Source organism: Balaenoptera ricei, chromosome 2 (assembly GCF_028023285.1).
Source record: "Balaenoptera ricei isolate mBalRic1 chromosome 2, mBalRic1.hap2, whole genome shotgun sequence".
In the NCBI taxonomy this organism is placed as follows: Eukaryota; Metazoa; Chordata; class Mammalia; order Artiodactyla; family Balaenopteridae; genus Balaenoptera; species Balaenoptera ricei.
Genome location: NC_082640.1, coordinates 175,136,077 through 175,158,341, shown reverse-complemented (window position 1 = coordinate 175,158,341; position 22,265 = coordinate 175,136,077). Strand labels below are relative to the sequence as shown.

Here is a 22,265-nt window from a genome sequence, read left to right as displayed (position 1 = left end):
CGATCCTGCACTCCTCCCCGCACAACTCCTGTCCTTTCATATGGCATCGGGGAGAGCCCACAGACTTCTACACTCGGAAATAGCCTCTGGGGCTTCCCTGGTGGTCCAGTGGTTAAGACTCCGCTCTTCCACTGCAGGGGGCACGGGTTCGATCCCTGGTTGGGGAACTAAGTTCCCGCATGCCGCACTGCACGGCCAAAAAAAAAAAAGACAAAGCAGCCTCTATGTCTACAGGCACCACTGCATTGTAACAAGGCAGAGGCTTCTGGTGCAGCTGACAGAGGAACATTTGCTTGGAGGCCCAGGCCCCACAGAGGGGGATTTTTCCTGGGCCCCCTACCAAAACAGCCCCCGGTCAGGACTGTAGTGATTCACTCTCTGGAGAAGATGAAACCACAGATCACCCAACAAAACAGGGACAATGCACATCCTCAGTGACCCCCACTCATGGTGGACGTTGGCTTCCTGGCTCTAGCAACGTTCCTACAGCCAGCTTCCAAGGGGACAGACACCTTGGAGGGAGGAGGTTAAGCCGAAATAGCTCCGCAGCCGATTTGGAGAATCACGGCTCTATCATTTAACTGTAAGACCCTATCTAGAGCCTTTGCCCCTTTGGGCCTGAGTTTCCCCATCTGTAAAATGAGGAGGCTGGGCCAGGTGTAACCTCCAGGGGTCCCGTCAGCCCTGCTGTGCTGAGGGAGTTTAGGAAACAGTCCTGAGAGCCAGAAGACCCCGTGAGGCCACAGCCCCACGCTTGCTCCCCGCTCTGGGCCACGCTGTTTAAAGACAGTGATGCTCGCCTTACTCACGACCCAGAGAATTCCTCTGATACGAGAATTCCTCTGATACCACAGCTCTGTTGGTCTGCAGAACAGGACCCACCCGCCTCCACATCAGTGCTTCTCCTCCTGGCCGCCCTCTGGAATCGCCCAGAGAGCTTTTAAAAACACTGGCGCTGGCACCTTGTCTCCAGAGAGTGTGATTTAATTCGTCTGGGGTGGGGCCTGGGCAACGGTGTTATTTTTTATAAGCACCCCGGGTATTTGCTAACGTAGTTGTGACCCACTGACCCAGATGTTGGCTGCTAGCGGCTGACGGGTGACTGCCCGGGGGTGGGAGTGGAAACAGCTTCCCCTGCCCTTGCTGATGTGCCATCGCTCCTGTGTCCGTGATACTTTCTAGTTATCTGAGTGTCAGCCTGTCTGGCTCAAGTCAAGATCCCTGGCTCAGGGGTTCAACATCCTGTATCTCCTGGTGTCTTGTAGGTGCTCAAAGGTGGTTGGATGGGTAGAATCAGCGCACCCCGCTCCTCCTGCATCCCCCCAAGTCCCTGGGGTCCCTGCCCCTAATTCAGGCTTTAGCGCTCCCCGCAAGTTCTGGGGTGTGTGGAAGGCAGGCCCGGGGTGCCTGGAGGAAGCTGTCCCGCCGCCCTCCTCCTCTGGCTGGAGAGCGTTTCTCACAGCCACCCAGCCTGACACCAGGTCTGAGTTCACATGATTCTGCCTCAGCTCAGGAATGGGCAGCCTCCAGCTGGGATTTTCTAGTCTGAGCTGGGAGGCGTGGCCAGCGGGAGATCGCAGGAGGGGGAGCTTGGGTCCTGGCTGCAGGTCACCTGAGGGGGGTCCGCCAGGGCTGGGCCAGGGGCGTTCAGTCTCCTCCCTGGGCCTCTGCGAGCGAGCGAGCACTGGGAGGAAGCCGGCTCTTTGAGGTTTGAGGGCAGAGCTTCGGCGGGCGGGCAGAGTCGGAGAGGACCCAGATCCCCTGAGGCTGCTGCCCCCTGTCTGCTCCTCCCTCACCTGGCGGCAACCACAGTCCCCTTCCTGGGGTCCAGACCCTGAGCAGGCGGGAGTCAGTCCAGCTGTTTCCAAACAGGATCATGACCCGTGAGCGGTCCAGGAAATCGATTTAGCAGCTCACACCCTTAAGAAAGACAAACTAGAGTAGAATGGTCAGAGTGCACGGCAAGTGGTAGGGTAAGTACTGCTCTGGGTGTACGTGTGTCTGTGTGTGTGGTGTCTCTTTGTGCTGGTTACAATGACAAGTGCGTTCCTCACTGTGGTCTGTGGTCAAAAGAGCTCAAAGGCAGCGAGTTGGTGCCTAGAAGCCTGGGTTCTGGATTCAGATCCACCCCACTTACTGTATGAACTTGAGCAACTAGGTTAGCCTCTCTGGGCTTCAGATTCTGTGAAATGGGTTCACAGTGTCAGCCCCATCGACTCACAGCAACTTTGTGAGCCCAGGTGGGATTGAACTCTGAGACCGTTATAAGGGCTTTAGAAATGAGATTGTCTCCTTGCTGTTGCTGGGTTGAGGCTATTTAGGGGAAAGCTGGGGACTAAGGGGAAAATGCAGCCTGATTCTACTCCCACCCCAGAGGGAAAGAAACATCAACAGCCTCTGAAAAGGGTACTTTTAGGAAATGAAACAGCCCTGTTTAAAGCGTGGTTAAACACGCTGAGGAAACTCCCCAGCTCGGCGTGCTGGGGGCCCCCCCTGAGCAGGGCCGCCCGGCCAGTGACTAATTGTGTGCGTGCCAGTGTGCCACCACTGGGAAGAGATGGGCGACAGATTGAACCACTGTTTATGCGGCCGCTGAACGGCATTGGACACCTCTACCTTCTGGTTTGGAATGTGCAGGCGGCTCCCAGCTTGAGGTAGAGGCCCTTCATGCCTTTGGGAGCTTAACTGCTCTTGGACGTTCCAGTCCTTGGGGTCTCTATGCTGATGGGCGTTTGTCTAACAGTTTTGCTCTTAGTGTTGTGCTGCTTCCTGTGAAGCCTCTCGGTTTCTTAGCTGGATGATAAAATGAGGTAGATGCAGCAGCTCTGTGTTTTGATTCTTTGCCCCAATCCCCTCCACCTTGGGGATCCCGGCACCGGGCACACAGTAGGTTTTCCTCCATGGGTGGTACCAGGTGGAGCGGGCTGGCCCAGGCCCAAGCCTGGTGGCCTTGTGGTGGCATATGTATGGACTGGAGCCTGGCAAAGCCTGGAGGTGAGGGTGGTCGCTCTGTAACACCTGTGATGAACAGAAAGATAGCATGGTGTGAAGGAAAGCATGGACCAGTCTGAGTTCAAAACCTGGCCTACATCGTAGCTGTGGAATTGTTGCCGAAAGCTCAGCTTCTCCATACACCAGAGCCGAATCGAATCTTGGAGACAGAGTTTTGGGTGAAGTAGAAAAGGATAGATTTATTACTTTGCCAGGCAAAGGGGGACCCTGGGTGAGGGGGGCGGGGGGAGGGTCTCACCTCGAAAAACTATGTGTTCCAATCCCAGAGGATCTGATGAAGGGTTTTATAGCAATGGTTCAAGGGTGGGATCTCTGACAAGATTAGGGTGTGTGTAGGGCCTACACTCCTTTAATCTTGTCTCAGGTGGTTGGTCTCCTAATCTTGATAAGCTTCTCTGGTCCCTTTAATTTTGTCTCAGGTGGTTTCTTGGCTGCTCCTCCCTTGATTAGCAACTGTTCCAACCTGCCCTTTGGAACTCAGGGAAGGTCATGGAGGCTGGAGTCTTGTCTACAAGAAACAGGGCACACAAAAAAAGCCTCCATGCCCGGGAACCCTGCAGGGCCTCACTTGGTTTCAGAATCTTGAGCAGCCTCAGTTTCTTCATCTGTAAAATGGGCACCGGTAAGAGTAGTGTTGAGAGAGAGAATGAATGTGCAAAAACGTTCCTGGCATGTGGAGGGCTCTCACTCGGTATGGCTTGGTCCTTCCATCCCATCTACGTTTTTCCATTTATAGAACACTTTGCACCCACTGTGCCTTTGACTTGGGGGAGCAAGTTTTCTGTGGACAGCAGGTAGAGAAGGGACATTCCTGGCAAGATGTGGTTTCCATGGAGGGGTGCCTGTCCTCAGGGAGTGGCAGAAGGGAGAGCTGGTTGTGATGAGGCCCGGGTGAAAAAGCAGGGCCCTCTGCGACCAGCTCAGGCAGCTTAAACAGATGCCAGGTGGCTGGAGAGGAGGACACAGTGATTCCTCCCTCTCACTTTTCTGTTTCTATTAATAATATTTCCATTGTCCCAGCACCCAACCTCAAAACCCCCCACCCATCCATCCATTCATCCATCCATTCATCCATCTATCCACCTACCCCCTCATCCTTCCATTGATTCATCTTATTTAGCCACCTACCACCCATCCATCCATCCACTCATCCACCCACCTACCTCTTCACACATCCATCCATCCAACAGATAATTTGGGGGAGATTATGAGGACCAAGCACTGAAGAACATCTCAGATTTGTCCCTGATTGTCCCCATCTCCTTCTAATTAGTTGGCAGTTTCTATAGCTGTTTGTTGTCCCCTCTCTGGCCACGCCCTCCTCACACCTAGCTGTTTGTGCCAAGCTACTTTCAGTTCCACACAGGTGCCCGTTCGGTCTCTCTGGCATTTGGCCTGTTGCACGCACTGTTTCCACAGGCAGAAACTCCCCTCTTCCCTAGCTGCCCTTCCCCCTTCTTCTGGTCTTTGAGTAAAGTGCTGCTCAGGAAGGCTTTTCTAGCTGGGTTAGTTCACCTCCTATGAACTCCCTTAATGTCCTGTACTCTCCCTGGGAGCTAATCCTCTCTTTTCTTCTCCCCTCTCCCATGAAACTAAAAGCAACTTGAATTACACCAGGGGCCAGTGTCTAGTACAGTGCCTTCCATATAATAATAGACACTCAATAAGTATTTGTTGTAACAACAAATAAGTCAATGAGTAGATGGATGGATGGACAGATGGATGGATGATTGGAGAGCCATTGAAGGGTTTGAAGCAGGAGTGATTAGGTTAGGTTCTTGTTTTAGAGGATGGCTTTGAGGGTGGTGAGGCAGAGACAGGGAATCCCATAGGAGGCCGTGCACTGATTCTGGGGAGGAAGTCTTGACCAAGCCAATCTGGGGCACTGGGGAGGGAGCTAAAGAGGAGGAGACGGATGTGGGAAATATTTAGGAGTTGAAAATGGTAGAACTGAGTAATCAAGTGGATGCTGTGGACGAAGAAGAGGGAGGAAGCTGAAGGCCAGCCATCCAGCATGAGCGACTGGGCAGGAGGAGATGCCACCTCCAAGAACAGACTAGTGGAGAAAATGATGAAAGCAGGGTGGGCCTCACAGAGCATGCCCTGTGCAGCGGGAGGAAGCTGGTTCTGTCAGCCTTCCACCTGGAGGTGGGGAGGACATCTGGGAGTCATCAGAGTGTTGACGGCATTGAAACCACAGAGGCGATGCCGTGTGTTGTGTGTGTGTGTGTGTGTGTGTGTGTGTGTGGAGTGAAAAGAACAAGCCAGCTTTATTTTATTTTTTTTAATGTTTATTTATTTATTTTTAATTTATTTGGCTGCGTCAGGTCTTAGTTGCAGCATGCGGGACCTTTAGTTGTGGCATGCAAACTTCTTAGTTGCGGCATGTGGGATGTAGTTCCCTGACCAGGGGTCGAACCTGGGACCCCTGCATTGGGAGTGCAGAATCTTAGCCACTGGACCACCAGGGAAGTCCCCAAGCCAGCTTTAAATGCGAGTGGGAGGGATGCCCCCAGCACCCACCTCACACGGCCTTGAGTGGCACTGCTTTGTGCATGTGGCGTTCCTGTCTTACAAGATGGGAGGCTCCCTGAGGGTGGGAGCCATTTCTTCTTTATCTCTAAGTCCCCCATGTCCGGCCGGGTGCCGTGAACAGACGCTCCATGGATACTTGTGGAATGAAACCGGGAGGTGTGGGACTGTTGGACAAGCCACTCCATCCCTCTGGGCCTCAGTTTCCTCATCCCTAAAATGGGGGAGATCATAGGGCTGCTGTGAAGATGGGACCAGAGGGCAGATGTGACATGCTGTGTAAACTGTGAAAGATCTTGCAAATACAAGGTGTGAGTACCGTGACACACGCAGTCACTTGTCTTGAGAGCCCGAGTCAGGTTGTTGATCTCCCACAAGGGCTGCGTTCTGGTTCTGCCCAGCAGCTTCTGCCGGGTCTTAAGTTCCCCTTCCAGGCACCTCTGTGCTCCAGCCTGGGAACTCACGTAGGACACTTGATCAGGAGTGAAACCCCAGAGCCTCTAGACCTGTGAATGCTTTGCTACTCAAAGTGTGGTCCATGGCCCGGGGGCACCAGCCTCACCTGACGGCTGGTTGCAGATTCTCAAGCCCCACTTCAGATCCACTGAGTCAGAAACTCTGGAGGTGGGGCTTCGTAATCTGTTTCAAGAAATCCTCCAGGTGACTCAGATGCATCTAAGTTTCAGAACTGCTTCTTTAGAAGCCCAAAAACCTCTTTTGGTTCCAGTGTGAACACAGGAGGTGTTTTCATCTAAACGTCGTATGTGTTTCTTCTTTGCCCTGCAGACTTGAGTATTTCTGACTTTGCTTGCTGGAATTCGCTTATCGTTGGCCTGGGAAAGAGGAACGGTCACACCAGCCCCACCTCACACATGCGTGCACTCAGCACTAGCAAACAATAGGCTTCAGCCACGTGACTCTCAACAAATTCCTAAGACCTGACAGGACGTGTTTTCACTTTGGTTTCCTTTGCCTGATTTTGTTGGTGCCTGGGAGCCTGTGCTGATGAATGAATTTTTATCTTCCTGTGGGTAGATTTTATGTGGACTGCGGAGAACCCGAGGTAAATTCAGAGACACGGACGTCCTGGGTGGGTGTCCCTGGGGGACCGCTCAGGTGTGGGCCTGGGATCCAGGCACAGGAGGGCTGGCAAGAGGAGGACGAATGGGACCAAATTTTGACTCGCGGGGCTGTGCAGAGTTTAGGGGTCACAGGCCTCAACTGCCCCTTCGCTCCTTCCTCTCACCATCAAAACATATAAAGAAAAACACAAAAAGCAAAAAACAAGAAAACACCCTTGTGCACTGTTGGTGGGAATGTAAAATGGTGCAGCCCGCTGTGGAAAACAGAATGCAGTTCCTCAAAAAATTAAAAATAGAGCTGCCATATGATCCAGTAATTCTACTTCTGGGTATATACCCAAAAGAACTGAAAGCAGGGACTCAAGTAGTATACCCATGTTCATAGCAGCATTATTCATGATAGCCAGAAGGTAGAAACACTGACAAATAAATGGAAAAAACAAAATGCAGTCTATACATATAATGGAATATTATTGAGCCTTAAAAAGGAAGGAATTCTGATATATGCTACTACATGGATGAACCTTGAGGACGTTATGCTAAGTGAAATAAGCCAGCCACAAAAAGATAAATTCCGTGCGACTCCACTTATATGAGGTACCTAGAGCAGTCAAATTCATAGAGACACAAAGTAGACTGGTGGTTGCCAAGGGCTCGGGGGAGGGAGGATGGGGAGTTAGTGTTTAATGAGTACAGATTTTCAGCAGGGGAAGCTGAAGAAGTTCTGGAGGTGGATGGTGGTGATGGCTGCACAACAGTGTGAATGTACTTAATGCCACTGAGCTGTACGCTTAAAAATGGTTGACATGGTAAATTTTATGTTATGTATATCAAACCACAATTGAAAACAACAACAAGAAGCACCTCCCTCCACCACCAACACTAAAATCCGGGCCTGTATCCTAGAGAGGATGGGGAGGTGATCCCTCCTAGGAGTCCTCGTCTTCCAGGGACTGAGAGGTTGCGGGGAGGCTCAGGTGGGGACCAGACGTGGCAGGGAGGTGGGACTTGGAGAAAGGAGACCTGGATTCTAATGCCCATGCTTCCTTCCTTAGACTGGCTTTGGGCAAGTCACTTCCCCTTTCGAACCTCAGTTTCCTCATCTGTAAAATGGGGAAGTGGCATTCACTTATTCATTCTAGAAGTACTCAGGAGTGCCTGTGATGTGCCAGGCACTGTTCAAGGTGCACAAGGCCCTCTTGGAATTTACATCCTCGTGGAGGAGACAGATCATCAACAAGCAGACAAGTAAACATACAAGAAAAATCTCAGACACTGATGGGAGCTCTGCGGAGCCATGAAACAGGAAGGTGTGATGGTGATGGGGGAGGGGCTGCTTTAGTGGGGTGGTCAGGGAGAGCCTCACAAGGGGGGTGGTGTTTAAGTTGAGACCTGGTGGCAAAGGAGTAGCCTTGAGGTGGAGGTGGAGGTGGAGGTGGGGAGAGGGCAGGGGGCAGCACTCCAGGAGAGACTGGAGCGAGGCCAGGTGACGAGGCACAGAAAGCTGGCCAGTGAGGCTGGAGTGTGGTGGCAGCAGACAAGGTAGGGGGAGCTGGGGCCGGATCATGTTGGGTCTTGTAAGAGTCTGGGAGTTTTACTGTGGGTGTGATAACTCACTGTGAAACCGTCTCAGTGGGTTTTAAACAAGGAAGAGGAGGATCCAGTTTGTATTTTGGAAAGATTGCTGTGGTTGCCCGGGGGATAATGGTCAGGGGCGTGAGTGGGAGCACTGGGGTGGGGGAGGCTTGGCCACGGAGAGAGCCACAGGGAGTCCAGGTGAGAGGGGGCAGCTTTGGGCCAGACCCATCTCTCGCCCATTTTAGAGACTCTTACGAAAGCCACAGGACCCTTTTCCAGGAAAAATGCACATACTTAAATATTTACAAGTTTGAGCATGTGATTTCGGGGGAAGCCCTCAAGTTTATCCTCCATGAACCCCAGGACAGGAACTGCTGGGCTGGAATATCTCTGGGCCCCTTCCCAGAAGGCTCTGCCAACTTCCAGGCTGAGCCCGGGCTCTGGTGCCTACAGGGCCAGTCAGGAGCCAGCAGGAGGGAGGCTGCGGAGGGAGGGACCCTGGTCAGCAGGTGACTGAGACGCTGTTGGTTGTGGAAGGGGTTTCCCGTCTGGTCTGTGAGCCCCAGCTTGACTATGGTGAAGAGACAGCAAAGGGCAAGACTGATCTGCTAATACCACAAAACAACTTAATGCAGACCCCGTTCATTTGGAATTTGCAGCCATACAGACGACGCATTCTCAAGGTGGGTGAAGATTGGTTTGTAGGTGGGGTGAAAATAATCTTAGATATTATAGTGACTTGTCATCCTCCAAAAGCCCATGATACATAAACAGATATGAAATACATCTGGGATATTAAAATTTCATGGGGGCAGGTGGTTAGGAAAAAAAATGTCTAAAAAGTCTCCTTGGAAGGATGATTACAAACAACAACAGCAAAAAAGTTAATTTAGACACAGTGAGATTTTTCATCTGAGCCGGAAGTGTTAAATCAATAGAGCAGCTCAGTCCTTTCATTTTGATATATTAATTTATAAAGTAGGCCTACAACAAAAAATTTTTATTCTGTCTTGTTCAAATGTATTTGTATGTATAGCAACAGCATTTTCTTTGTTAAATTCTCAACAATGTGAACTTTTCACTAATGTGAGTAAGACTACCATCTTTTATTCTGCCTCATTGCCTTTGGAAAAACAATGACATGCATTTTGACATATTTTATGTGGCCCTGATACTGACCCTGAGGGCAGGTGTTTTTATCCTCATTTTATTTATTTATTTATTTATTGGTCTCGTGGTACGGCTTGCAGGATCTTAGTTCCCCAACCAGCGATTGAACCCAGGCCCCAGCAGTGAAAGCACCGAGTCCTAACCACTGGACTGCCAGGGAATTCCCATATCCCTATTTTATGGATGAGGAAACTGAGGCTAAGAAAGTGTAAACGACTTGCACAGCCTGTGAGCAGCTGACCCTAGCCTGGTGCTCATGTCTGTCGGTGCCTGGCCCCCTGTGCTAGGTTCCCAATTCCACGGAGGTAAGCAGTGCCCTGCGGGAAGCTTAGCCTTTTTTCTTGCCAGAGCACAGCAGGATGTGGACCAGGCTGGACCTCTATCGTGCTGTATGGAGAGGCCCCGAGGAGGGGCTGTGGCCTCAGAGTTTACTGACCTGGTACATTCCTGTGAGCAAGTAGGAAAAATGTGAATGGTGCTGAATGCTACAGAAGAGAGTGGCTAGGGCCCTCACTGTTATGTGGGTTGGGATTGTTCTTCACCTTGAGCTTCCCTTGGAGCTTCCCTGGAACCAGCTCCAGGCCTTGCTTGCTGCACCGAGGGACCAGGAAAGTAAACAAGGGACAGGACGCCAGGGAAGGGGGATGGGGAGACATAAATCACATTTCAGCTGAGTTGGAGTTGGTTGGCTGGATCATCTTCTAAGTTAAGTGAGGCACTTAGAAGAGTGCTTGACATACAGTAGGTGCTATATAAACGTTAGCTCCTCTTATCCTAAGCCTTTCCACCTTTGACTTTCAGGGCCTTACCCATCACCAATGAGGCCCAGCCTTTGCTACAGCCTGAACCACATCCTAGAAACAAGATGGCGGTAGAGAGACTGGTGCATTCCTGAGCCCATGAGGGGTGAGGCCCCTCCAGGCCCAAAGATGGGGAACATCACTGGAGACAACGGCTCGCTGAGCTGTGCCATCGACCACACCATCCACCAGACGCTGGCGCCGGTGGTCTATGTCACGGTGCTGGTGGTGGGCTTTCCAGCCAACTGCCTGTCCCTCTACTTCGGCTACCTGCAGATCAAGGCCCGGAATGAGCTGGGCGTGTACCTGTGCAACCTGACAGTGGCCGACCTCTTCTACATTTGCTCGCTCCCCTTCTGGCTGCAGTACGTGCTGCAGCACGACAACTGGTCCCACGGCGACCTGTCCTGCCAGCTGTGCGGTATCCTCCTGTACGAGAACATCTACATCAGCGTGGGCTTCCTCTGCTGCATCTCCATCGACCGCTACCTGGCCGTGGCCCATCCCTTCCGCTTCCATCAGTTCCGCACCCTGAAGGCCGCCGTGGGAGTCAGCGTGCTCATCTGGGCCAAGGAGCTGCTGACCAGCATCTACTTTCTCATGCACGAAGAGGTGGTGGAGGACCGGGACCGGCACCGCGTCTGCTTCGAGCACTACCCGCTCCAGCCCCGGCAGCGCAGCATCAACTACTACCGCTTCCTGGTGGGCTTCCTCTTCCCCATCTGCCTGCTGCTGGCCTCGTACCGGGGCATCCTGCGGGCCGTACGCCGCAGCCACGGCACCCAGAAGAGCCGCAAGGACCAGATCCAGCGGCTGGTGCTCAGCACCGTGGTCATCTTCCTGGCCTGCTTCCTGCCCTACCACGCGCTGCTGCTCGTGCGCAGCCTCTGGGAGTCCAGCTGCCACTTCGCCAAGGGCATCTTCAACGCCTACCACTTCTCCCTCCTCCTCACCAGCTTCAACTGCGTGGCCGACCCCGTGCTCTACTGCTTCGTCAGCGAGACCACGCACAGGGACCTGGCCCGCCTCCGTGGGGCCTGCCTGGCCTTCCTCACCTGCGCCAGGACTGGCCGGGCCCGGGAGGCCTACCCACTGGGCACCCCCGAGGCCTCAGGGAAGAGCGAGGAGCCCAACGTGCTGACGAAGCTCCACCCGGCCTTCCAGACCTCGCGGCCACCCGGAGCGGGAGGGTCCCCAGCGGGCGGACTGGCCTAGCTGCGTCACCCCGTCACCCGCGTGCGGGGCGAAGCCAGGCCTGAGCTTGCTCGACGGCTGCTGCCCACTTGGCCAAGGCAGGTGCCTCTGGCTGCTGGAGGGGACGATGGACCTGGGCCACGGGGCCCTGGGTCTGGGCCGCAGCACAACCTCTCTGGCTCCAGGGAACCCGCTGTGGCTGCCGAGTCCGACGGGGCTGCTTGTTGAGTGTGGGGATAAGCCCCGACGGCACATGGGGGTCGTCTGCCGCCAGCTGGGCGGCTGGTGGGAGGAAGACCTGCTCACCTCCAGGAGGTTTGCAAAGAGAAGCTCGGGTGGGGGATGCAGAGTGTGAGGACGTGGAGAGAGGGGCCTGGGAGATGAGAGTGGGTACCTGGGGGCACACCTGCCAGGGCCTTCCATGCCGTTGTCACCGATGATACCGGTCCAAATGCACTGGTGTAATCGGGGGAGGTGACACACGAAAGTGTATTGTTATCATTCATACTTGAGCCTCACTCCACGAAGGGGTGGGAAGGAAGATGAGTGGGCCCGGAGGTTGGATGGGGAGAAGGAATGTAGGGAGGGGTTTGGGGCACTGGGAGTGTGTGTTTGTGGGGGACAGTGGGGGAGTAACAGGCAGAGGAAAGACACCAGATACAGCCAAGTCACAGTTTCACAGGCGAGGAGAGTTGAGCAGATTCCCCAAGCCCCAGGGCTGATGGAAAACAAATCCTAGGGCTCCCTGGGGCTCCGTAGGGCGATGTCTGTGGTCCTTTAAAGTCAGCACTGAAGTTCATGGGTCAGGACAGAGGCCTGAAGCAGTATATCCAACTGAGTTCCCTACACAGATTCGCCTCAATTCATCTTCTGTTTCTATCTGCCTTGAAGCACCAGACCCGGAAGCCTGCGACTTTGTGTGTGTGTGTGTGTGTGTGTGTGTGTGTGTGTGTCCGTGGTTAAAATGCCAGGGTCTCCATGACAGCTCTGCCCCAAACCACTGAGGCTAGGGTCATGTGACTGCGGGCAGTGTCCCCTGCCACACAGACTGGAGTGCCTAGCAGTCTCAGAGAGGAGCATGACATTCTCCCCAAGTTCTTAGAACAAAACAAACAACACGGAGATGCACGCTCTGTTACCTCTCAGCCCACAGCCCCGGGGTGAAGCTCCACTGTGGTTTAAATAGCTCCTGTGACAAGAAGAGGAGGGGGCCTTGGGCTCGCCTTGCCTCCTTGGTCCTTCAGCACTGCTCCTCTGCCAGATGTCCCACCCCACCCCCCTGGAGAGTGACAGTGGGCCCACGGGCCACATGCAGACCAGGGTACTGACCTCCGTCTCTTGTTCTGTCCTGGAAGGCTGGTGACAGGGCTTCTGCAACTTCGTGCCCCATCATATTAAGCCTCTGCCTGGGGGATATACCAAGGACCAGAGGAGCGTCTTGCTGCTCCAGGGACCTGCCCACCTTTTTAGAAATGCTAGCCCTTCAGATTTCCTGGTCAGTGGGCTGGAGCCAGTTCTGACTTCCCCCAAAGACCTGGGATTTGAGCTCTCACAGCTAAGAGGCTAGGTGGGCTCAAGCCCGGGGAGGGACCAGGGATGGGAAGATAGAAGCTGGCATCAGTAGAAGATTTCTGGAATCTGTTAAAGGGCTGCCAGGGAGAACATTTTTTTCAATCATCTCTCTTCATGTCTCCCCTCCCCTCTCCCAGAGGTAGATTCACCCTGAGTTTCTTAACCCTCCCATCAGAGGTGTCCAGAGACTGATAGCCCAGGGTGGGTGTGCCCTAAGGAAGTGGGGTTCCAGGGCTTGCTCCAGCTCCTTCTGTATGGCCTTCCATAACCTGGGGAGGTTCTCTTCCCCTTCATGGAGGACGAACTGACCAGGTCTGCAGGTAGCAAAAAAAAAGGCCACCCAGCCCCAGACCAGGATCTTACAAGGGCAATGACACTGGTTGAGACCTCCATGCTTCCTCATTCCAAATGTCCTCCTGTTTTGATCTTAAACATGGACATTCCCATTGGGATAAACTGGCATGAGCTGAGGGCAGTTCCATTTACTATCAAGAGTTGTATTTTTGTATTGTCCTCTCTTTTATGCCAAGTATACGTGTGTTGGACCATGCAATGGATTTATGTAGCAAACTTGAGTCTGCAAATAAAGCAAAGTAACCAGCCACAGCTGGAGTGTGCAGCAGTTCTTATGGGGACGGAGGGTCTTCTAACACCAGGGGGATCTAGAGAGCCCATGAAATACCCAACAGAGTCAGGAAGGTCCAGGGATTGACATTCTCAGAGAAAATTTGAGCAGGAATTAGGGGATTTGTCTTTGATTATCCAGTAGTGGCCAAGAAGGATGAAGCCTTCAAATGAAGTAGGGCCTTCTTCCTCTTGAGATTCATGGAGTGTCTTGAGCTCTGCAGCACATTGTTGCAAATCCACTCTGGGACTTAACTTGGCCACCTCCCCTCTGAAGACAGAACTCAGCCCTGCAGTTTGGAAAATATCAGTCCCTGTCCTTGGACACAGGACCCCTTCTACCTCCTGAATAGCTGCTCCCCACGGTGAGGGAGGGCTTGATCAGTCCCCTCATCACTAGTGAAGATTGCCAAAGCAGGAAGGCCTGTTGTACCCACCCCTTGGAGGGGCTCTTCTTACTGTTTGGGTTGTGTTTGGGGAGCCCCACATTTAGTGATCAGCCTTTTTAAGCTGGAGCACCTTCTCAACAGTGGCACCTCCATGTTTATCATGAAGGATTAAATGCATCCTGTTAAAATGTAAATTTGGTTTTAGTCACTTAATCCTTCCCTGGAGTCAGATTCCTGGAGTCCTGGAGTGCTCTGGAAGAATCAATCCTTCTTCCAAACAGACTAAATGAGGATGTTATTGGGGATTAAGACTCCTTTCTTTCCTAAGATAAAAGGTGGAAGAAAAGGTCCATCTCTTTTGGACTGAAGGCGGCAAAAGCAATTAGATTCCTTTCTCATTCACCACTGTTGCTTAGTAAGACGAGGGCTCATCTTCCTGTTTATACACACTGGTCTGTGGTTTGGCCAGACAAGTGTGGGAGAAATTTTCAGCACAGAATACATCCCCATCTGCTGCTTTTCTCTGGCTGGTACAACCAAGAAAGAGCCAGAATCTGGACCTCTTTGGTTCAGTGCTTTTCTGAAAAATGTGCTTCTTGCAGCTCATGATTCTGCAGCCTCCAGGAATTCATCTGGCAAGATGATGGTCTTTGATGGCAATAACCCTGGGGTCACAATGGTGCCCAGTGCTCTGGGGAAATGGTGTGTCAATTCCATTTGCTTTAATTCAACAACTATCAGAAAGACGTTGGTAGATCAGACATTAGATATCAGTGTTAGAAAGTCCTGCAGAGGTCATGATCTCCAATTCCTTCCCTATGAATTATCCCCTGTATATCTGCCCAAAATGACAGCCCAGTTTCTCTGCAAATACCACCAATGACACCAATTCACTACTACCCAAGACAAGTTATTCCAAGGTTGGGCAGAAAATCTTAACTCCTAATGAGCCAAAGTGGAACCACTTTTCCCACTGGCCTTAGTTCTGGCCTCTGGAAAGACATGACCCTTTAGGTACTGGTATTTGAAGAAAATTCTCATATCCTACTTCTCAGTGTTAAATCTCCAAGCTTGTATTAGACAGGGCTGGATTATACTGCAGTAACAAATATACCCCCAAATCACATTGCCTTAAAACAATAAAAGTTTATCTCCTGTTCATGCAAAGTCCGACGAGCAACTACTTTCTGGCAAGTCTTTTTCCCAAGTGATGGCAGTGATTCAGGATTTGTCCATCAAGAGGTTCCATCATGGGGTCTTCCCCTTCCATCCACATAGGCAGGGGAAGCAGCACAAAAAGAATCTCACAGGGGGGTTATGGCCAAGTCTGGAAGTAGTTGGTATCCCTGCTACTCACATTCCATTGCCCAGATCCCAGTCACATGGCCCCAACCTAACTACAAGGGAGACTGGGAAATGTAGTTTTCCTATGTATGCAGGAAGAGGAAGCAGAATTAGTGAGCATCCAGCCAGCCTCTGACATACAGATCTTCAAGCCACCTCCACTTAAGGTTTGAGCATTCACCTTCTTGTACCTCATCTGAACAACACCCACTTCTTCAATTGTGGTGCTTGGAGCTGAAGTGAGACAGTCTGTCCAACCTGAGCGGGGGAGAAAGGGACCACCTACCTCACTGTGCTTCTACTGACGTAATGGCCTTTCTGGCAAGCACATCACATCACTGACATATACTGAGTTTATGTGAATTGCTGTTAAGCCACATCTCCATCCTGCCTAGAGCAGTGGTCTTTTGAATCTGAGAGTTAGACTCTGTGGAGCCAGTGGAACCCACATGGAATGGGCAGAAAGTAGTAGAATGCAGTGGGCTGGACTAAGGTGGGGCTGGCAGTCAGCAGGGCCTGTGCAATGAGAGGAAGGAAATGACCTCAGAGGATTGCCTTGCCCAGCTGAGCAATGAGGGGGGCACTTGGCCAGAGGATAGCCGGGGGTTAAGGAGCCCTGACACCCTTCCTGGCTCGCTTAACTTCTAATCCCACCTGCAGAGTCTGTGGGGCATGTGCACGTTGATGTGCCCAAGGTCTCCAGCCTGCCCTTGAACACCCACAGAGCATCCCAGGTACTGCTTACCAGGATCCTCTCTCAATATTCCTAGAAATGCCCAGGAATGCTCACACGCCTCAGGAATCCATCCTGGTGGATACCCCAGCCCATCTCTCACCCTGGGCCTCCCCACTATTCCTGTAGGTCACCTCTTGTCCCCCTGTAACCAGCTTCTCGAGGTCAGAGCCATGCTCACCATGCCACCTCAGATGTGGACACAGGCCTCCTCCAAAGGACAGCCAAGACTAGAGTGAACTTGAGCAAAATTTTACTAAAGGCCTAAGCAGGAATCATACTGTAGAGAGAAAAGCATAAAACCGGATCCTAGAACTCAGAGCTCCAGTGGTCCCTGGGCTGGATCCTGCTAAGGGATCTTCTCCTGGCCCTTTCTTGTACCTTAGCCCCTGCCACAGGGCCACAGGCCTGTGTCTCCCTGCAGGGGGACCTTTGAATGCTTTGCTCCAGAACTAGGACCTGTACTCTCAGCCTTCTTTGGGCTCCACCCGGGTCTTAGCCTCTTTCCCAAATGACTTAAATCTCTCCCCATAAACTTCTGCCCACAGGGAAGATAACCTATTACACAGTCAGGCTTCAAACTCCTCCACGCCCGAATAGAATTCTGCTATTACTACTGCAAAACCAAAGGCCCATTAGTGTGTATTCCCCCAAAACATGAGTAGGAAAAGTCCTGAGAGTCTTAGCAGATGATGTTTCAGCTCTCTCTAGCCATCAAGATTTCAGCAATGCCAGGATGCACTCTCAATCAGAGGTCCCCATTACATGGAGCTCTGCAGACCCAAATCAGGGACACAAATTGTAACTGGAGGAGACCTGGTCAGTGAGGCTTAGAGCTGAGGTGGGTTCAGCGATCTGTGAGAAGTCACAAATGGAGAAGGACGGTGAGCACACTACAGTGGCCCTGATGCCACACCAGCAGGAGCACAGACATGTAGGTGGGGACTCCCCACCAGAATGACAAAGGGATGTCAGGACAGCACCCACCCCAGCTACTTCTGGCCAAAGACTTCACCGCACCGTGTGTAGGGAGCATTGGACGTTAACCCCAGATCACTGAACTACACACTTAGGTTTTGCTGTTGAGTGAACAATTTAATTTCTATAGTATGTGTTCCATGCCTTACAACGTATGCCCCTAAAAGAATCAAACTTGACATGCTTAAGGAAATAAAACAGGCACAATAAACATTTGGGGCCATAGCTGGGAAGCAGGACCACTATTTCTGAACTCAGGTCCAGCTGCTCACTGCTCAAAAATCAATACTCGAGAGACAAGTGTTGGTAGAAATGGAAACCGTTGCTATTAATCAGAAGCCTGCAACCTGGGGAGAAGTTGGACTACTGTCCCCAAAACCAGCACCAAAGATTCTGCTTGGCCTTGAAAGTTTTTAAAGGGAAAAGGGAAAGTAATCTCAGTTAATCATTGAGCTAGAGGATCAAACTCATTGGCATGTCCCACTGCGTGAAAGCCTCGCTGACTCCTTGTGATCTTTCTTCAGATGCTACCTCGTTCACATAGTTTGTTCTTGAGATTACTGAAGGGGAAGCTAGAGAAGAGATCTGGTCATCTGTTAATTATTCTTCATTTTTACTTCTTTGATCTACAGAAAGAACCAACAGCTTAGGCATGGTATTGTGTGAGCAAAAGATTTGAAAGGTGTGCTTGGGCCAGAGATGAGTAGAGCAAGGGGGTGCCTGGTTTAAGGTTAGTTACAATATAATTTTGCTAAAGTGACAAGACAAAAGCTCTTTCCTGCCAAAAGCTGCTTACATTACCCCATCTAGATGATCCAGCACAAGATACTGCACTGGTTCAATACGTGAATGTAATGGGACGTGGTAATTACACTTTGGATTTTGTCGGGGAATGTACAGTGGGAGGTTGTGAAGGAGATAAGGGCAAACCAATGAGCTGTCCAAGAGGACTCTGTGAGTGATCTAAGCCCTGGAAGGTCCTGACCCACTCCCCGGGCTCCGGGAATGTGGCTGCCCTTCTATGCAAGGAGGGCAGAGTCTGGCTCTGGAGTGGGGGATGAGCAGATAGGGAGGAGGTGGGAGAGGTGTCAGGCTCTGCGGCGGGGGATCAGGATGTAAGGGGGTAAGGGAGGGGGAGGGGCACAGGGGAAGTGATGGAGATAAATCTTTTGCCTCAATAAACAAAATGTTGTTTGAAAAAGAGAGCATTTCGAAGGTATAAATATTTTGTTGTTGGTGGTGATGAGTAAACCTTTAGTGAAGCCCCAGAGCTTCGTAATATACACTACACATTTGTACATTTTCCTGTTTCTTAATTAGCCTGGGGGATTATTCAGGACCCTCTGTGTCTGCCTGGAAGTTCGTTGCTCACTGGCGTCCCCATTAGTGATTGGTCAGAAGACTCTCAGAGCAGACCGCGTGGGTGGCCTGAAGAAACCAGGGTGAGGAGGTTGAAATCAATGCCTCCTGGCACTTAGGAATAAAAGCCAAAACTGGGGACCCCAGAGGACTGTTTTCCTCGGTCCACATCACCTGCGTTACCCGCCGCCCCCAACCCCGACCCAGGAGGTGGGCACGCCGTGACCCAGGCCAGTGTGGAGCACGTTGCTCACCCAGGGCCAGTGTTTATTTGCAAGGCTGTGGTAGCAGAAAGCCGGGGCCCTCAGGGAACTCCTCCCTAGACCCTTCTAGTACGCACCCCCCCATGCCTGTAATGCGCACGGTCACCCTTGCGCCATGGTGATGTCTACCAGCTTCTGGCTCATCTGGGCGTGAGTGCCATGGAAGGGCAGCCCGCCACCTCCATGCCTAGGGTGCCCGAGACTCCGCTCCGGACTCCATGCTGCACCGGGATGCCCAACATTTTTTCTTCCTGGAAGGAAATGGGGCAGAGATAGAAGCAGTGGAGGGGGAGGAAAAAGAAAGAAATACATACATTTATAAGTGGAAAAAGAACGTTTGACTTGACATAGTATCTTTTTAAAAAATGGAATGTTGGTTAAAAATACTAACACCACTGGAAGACTCATAGTGAAAAATAACAGTGTCCTACATCACACCTCATGGGCTCCCCAATCCACTCCCCAGGAGCTGCTACTTTGAACAGTTTGGGCTGTTCCTTCATGTAACTAAATAGTATGTTTTTTATGGAAATCTGCATTTTCTTAACAGACACTAAAGATTCACTTCTGCAGGGGCAGCTTGGCTACTTCTGCCAACCTAGCCCTGCCCAGCTCTGCATTATCTGCCAATGGCCTTTGTGCCAGGAAGGCCCCTGTTCCTCCTGAGAGTTCCTCCTCACTATTAGCCTCTGTTAGCCCTGTTGCAGTCACCTTCTAGACTTTACCCAGTGCGGTTGTGGGAGAATCTGGAGGGAGCAGAGGCACGGAGAAAATGCAACCCCACCCTGGGCCCAGCAGGCAGAGTGGTTTAGAATCAGACAGATCTGACTTGGGTCTTTCCTGGCAGGTGTGTTAACCTCTCTGTGCCTCAGTGTCCCCATCTGTATAATGGGGAGGTGGATGATAATAACAATGCCTCCTTAGAAGGTTGTTGTGAGGATTAAATGAGAAAATGCAGGGCTTCCCTGGTGGTCCAGTGGGTAAGGCTCCGCGCTCCCAATGCAGAGGGCCTGGGTTCGATCCCAGAACTAGATCCCGCATGCATGCTGCAACTAAGAGTTCACATGCCGCAACTAAGAAGTCCACATGTTGCAACTAAGAAGTCTGCACACCGCAACTAAGAGTCCGCATGACGCAACTAAAGATCCCACGTGCCACAACTAAGATATGGCGCAGCCAAAATTAATTAATTAATTTTTTTAAAAAAGAGAAAATGCAAGTAAAGCACCTAGCGTGGTCCTTGGCACACAGTAGGTGCTCATGAAATGAGGTGGATTATTATTGGCAGGGCTGGGTCCCCTGGTCTTTAGCCCAGAGCTTTCTTCTTTGACTTGCTGATTTTTTTTAAAAAGTGATCTGATTTGCTTCCTTCTATCTCCCTCCAAAAACAAGGTGCCAAAGAACTACTTGTCTAAGCCACTAACGTGTCTGTCCCTTGTTGAACAGTTCAGGTCCCCCTGAGAAAGGTGGGTCTTAGTTGAAGACACAGGAGAGAGGATGGTGCCTGAGGGGCAGAAATCAAGCACAACCTCCTTCTTCTCCTCTACAAACAAAGGAAGGGGACAAAGGGATCTAGAGCAGGAGGATCACAACAGACCAGAGAAGGGTTCTCATCTTCCTGCTCAGGCATTTGCTCATTCTTTCCATCACCCATCAAAGTTTTATTGAGCACCTGCTTTGTGCCAGGACCTGAACCAGGGATACAGTGGTGAATGTGACATGGTACCTGCCCCCCACACTCCCGGGGGCGTCACATTCTAGATGACTGATCAGGCAGGCACAGTCCATGGGGGATCACAGCACAGAGCAGGGGCCCCCAACCCCATTTATTGAAGTGGCTCAAGAAAGACTTTCTGGAGGAGGGGCAACTAGGACCACAGGTGACAAGAGCAGGAGTGAGCCAAGCCGGGGGCTACGGGGAGCACTCACTGAAAACTTTCCAAAACAAGGGAGAAAGTGTTGGCAAGTATCACCTAGGACCTGTCTCTACTCGCACCTGGCCTGAGAAGCTGCATTTCCACTCTTCCCTGGGGCCCTAGGTAGGAGGGAGGCCCAGAGCATTTCCAGGCATGCCTTTTGTCCAAGAGCCCCTTCCCAAGGGTACCCAACCCAGAATGGCATGTTCCGTCAATTGTTTGGACTTTATTCTCCCATTTCTCTTCTCCATTGGGACATATCCTCTTTTTATGGGACAAGGCTTCTGGGACCACATGGCCATTTCCCCCTAGCACACTACCCCCACCATTCACATCCTTCTGGGTCCAAGCAGAGCCCTGAGGGTCCTCAGGGTGCACGAGATCAGTCAACAGCTTAGGAACTGGCTGGCACTCAGCCTCCAAGAGCCACAGGGACCAGCTGGGCCAACGGTGACAGCCTGCAAATTCCCAGGAATCCCTAAACGACCAGACCATCTTCAAGGAGGCCCCACCAAGAGGAGGTGGTGGGGCGGGAAGGAGAACTGACCAGGGAGTGGCTGGAGACAGAGGGCCTGGGGGCTGCCACACCAGTCCAGGCTGAGACAGTGGGGCAGGAGGAGAGGGACAGAGGACTGAAGTGGGCAGAGGCAGAGGGCCTGGGGGCTGCCACACCAGTCCAGGCTGAGACAGTGGGGCAGGAGGAGAGGGACAGAGGACTGAAGTGGGCAGAGGCAGCAGGGCCTGGGGCCTAGCTCATTGTGGATGCGGAAAGAGGCCCCAGGATGACTTCTGGGTGTCGAGGCTGAGTGTGTGGGTGGTCACTATTGATTCATGCTTGGAGCACAATGGGCTGATTTTCAGGTGATGCCGCTGTTCAGAGTGGGGTGGGAGAAAGGGGCCTCCTGGGAAGTTGGAGCTGTTCTGCATCGTGGTCTTGGTGGTGGCTGCATGGGGTGTACGTGTGTAAAAACTCACCCGCTGTACACTGGAGCTTATGTGCTTTACTCTGTTCGTTATACCTCAATTTAAAAAATATAAAGAAAGTGGAGTGCGGTGAAAGTGCTGGAAGAGAATGGTGGCCAGGATGAGGCCAGAAGTCATGTTCCTGCCTCTCTGTATCATCCATCCAACCATAATCCATTAATCTATCAGGCTATTCATTCATCCATCCAGCTAGCCAGCCTACCAGCAGTCTGTCCATCCATCCGTCCATCCATCCATCCTTAGTCCCTCCTGTAAGGTGTCATCAATCAGCTCTTGGCTCCTGATAAGCTCTGGGAAATGTCCTCCAACAATTTGTTTCGCCCTCAAGTAAAACCCCTGGGGCACAGCCAAGGGCCAGAGTGGGCAGGGTGTGCCCTGGTTGGTGGTGGCCACCTTCCCTGGGCTCCTCAACCTGGTGCCCACTCCTGCTACAGTCATGATCACATCCCCTGAATATGGGAGGCCCTTCTTATAAGCAACACACAGAAGAGAGATGAGGGACATTCCTCCGCTCCTACCCAGCCAAACTTCACCAAAACTCAGGCCACAGCTCTGTCCGGCATCTCTTGATGACCCAGGCGTCCCCATGGAGTGACCCACTGAACTCCAGGATGACGACTCTAGTTATCCCCTGCACAACGCACTGCTTCATGTCTCTGCACCTTCGCTTCTGGGAGTCCTGCTGTCTGGAAGGTCCTTCCCACCCTTTCTCACCTGGCTCCTTATATCCTACTC

At 51.9% G+C, this 22,265-nt stretch overlaps 2 protein-coding genes across 6 annotated transcripts in view; one reads left to right on the top strand and one right to left on the bottom strand.

The window, feature by feature from the left end:
• GPR68 (G protein-coupled receptor 68) overlaps positions 1-14,496 on the top strand; it is a 28,875-nt gene extending 14,379 nt beyond the window's left edge. For 3 of the 5 annotated variants that reach the window (XM_059914830.1, XM_059914828.1, XM_059914831.1), the window contains one exon: positions 10,176-14,496. In XM_059914830.1, coding sequence (XP_059770813.1) covers positions 10,274-11,389 — 1,116 coding nt within the window. In that variant the 5' untranslated portion in view covers positions 10,176-10,273 and the 3' untranslated portion in view covers positions 11,390-14,496. Of the gene's footprint in view, positions 1-1,633; positions 1,974-8,863; positions 8,888-10,175 lie in introns of those variants that run through there. The other 2 variants (XM_059914829.1, XM_059914832.1) reach the window with 2 other exon arrangements.
• Positions 14,497-18,732: 4,236 nt separating this feature from the next.
• Positions 18,733-22,265, bottom strand: part of DGLUCY (D-glutamate cyclase) — a 51,905-nt gene continuing 48,372 nt past the window's right edge. The window contains 2 exon segments of the mRNA XM_059915242.1: positions 18,733-18,806; positions 18,809-18,881. Coding sequence (XP_059771225.1) covers positions 18,733-18,806; positions 18,809-18,881 — 147 coding nt within the window.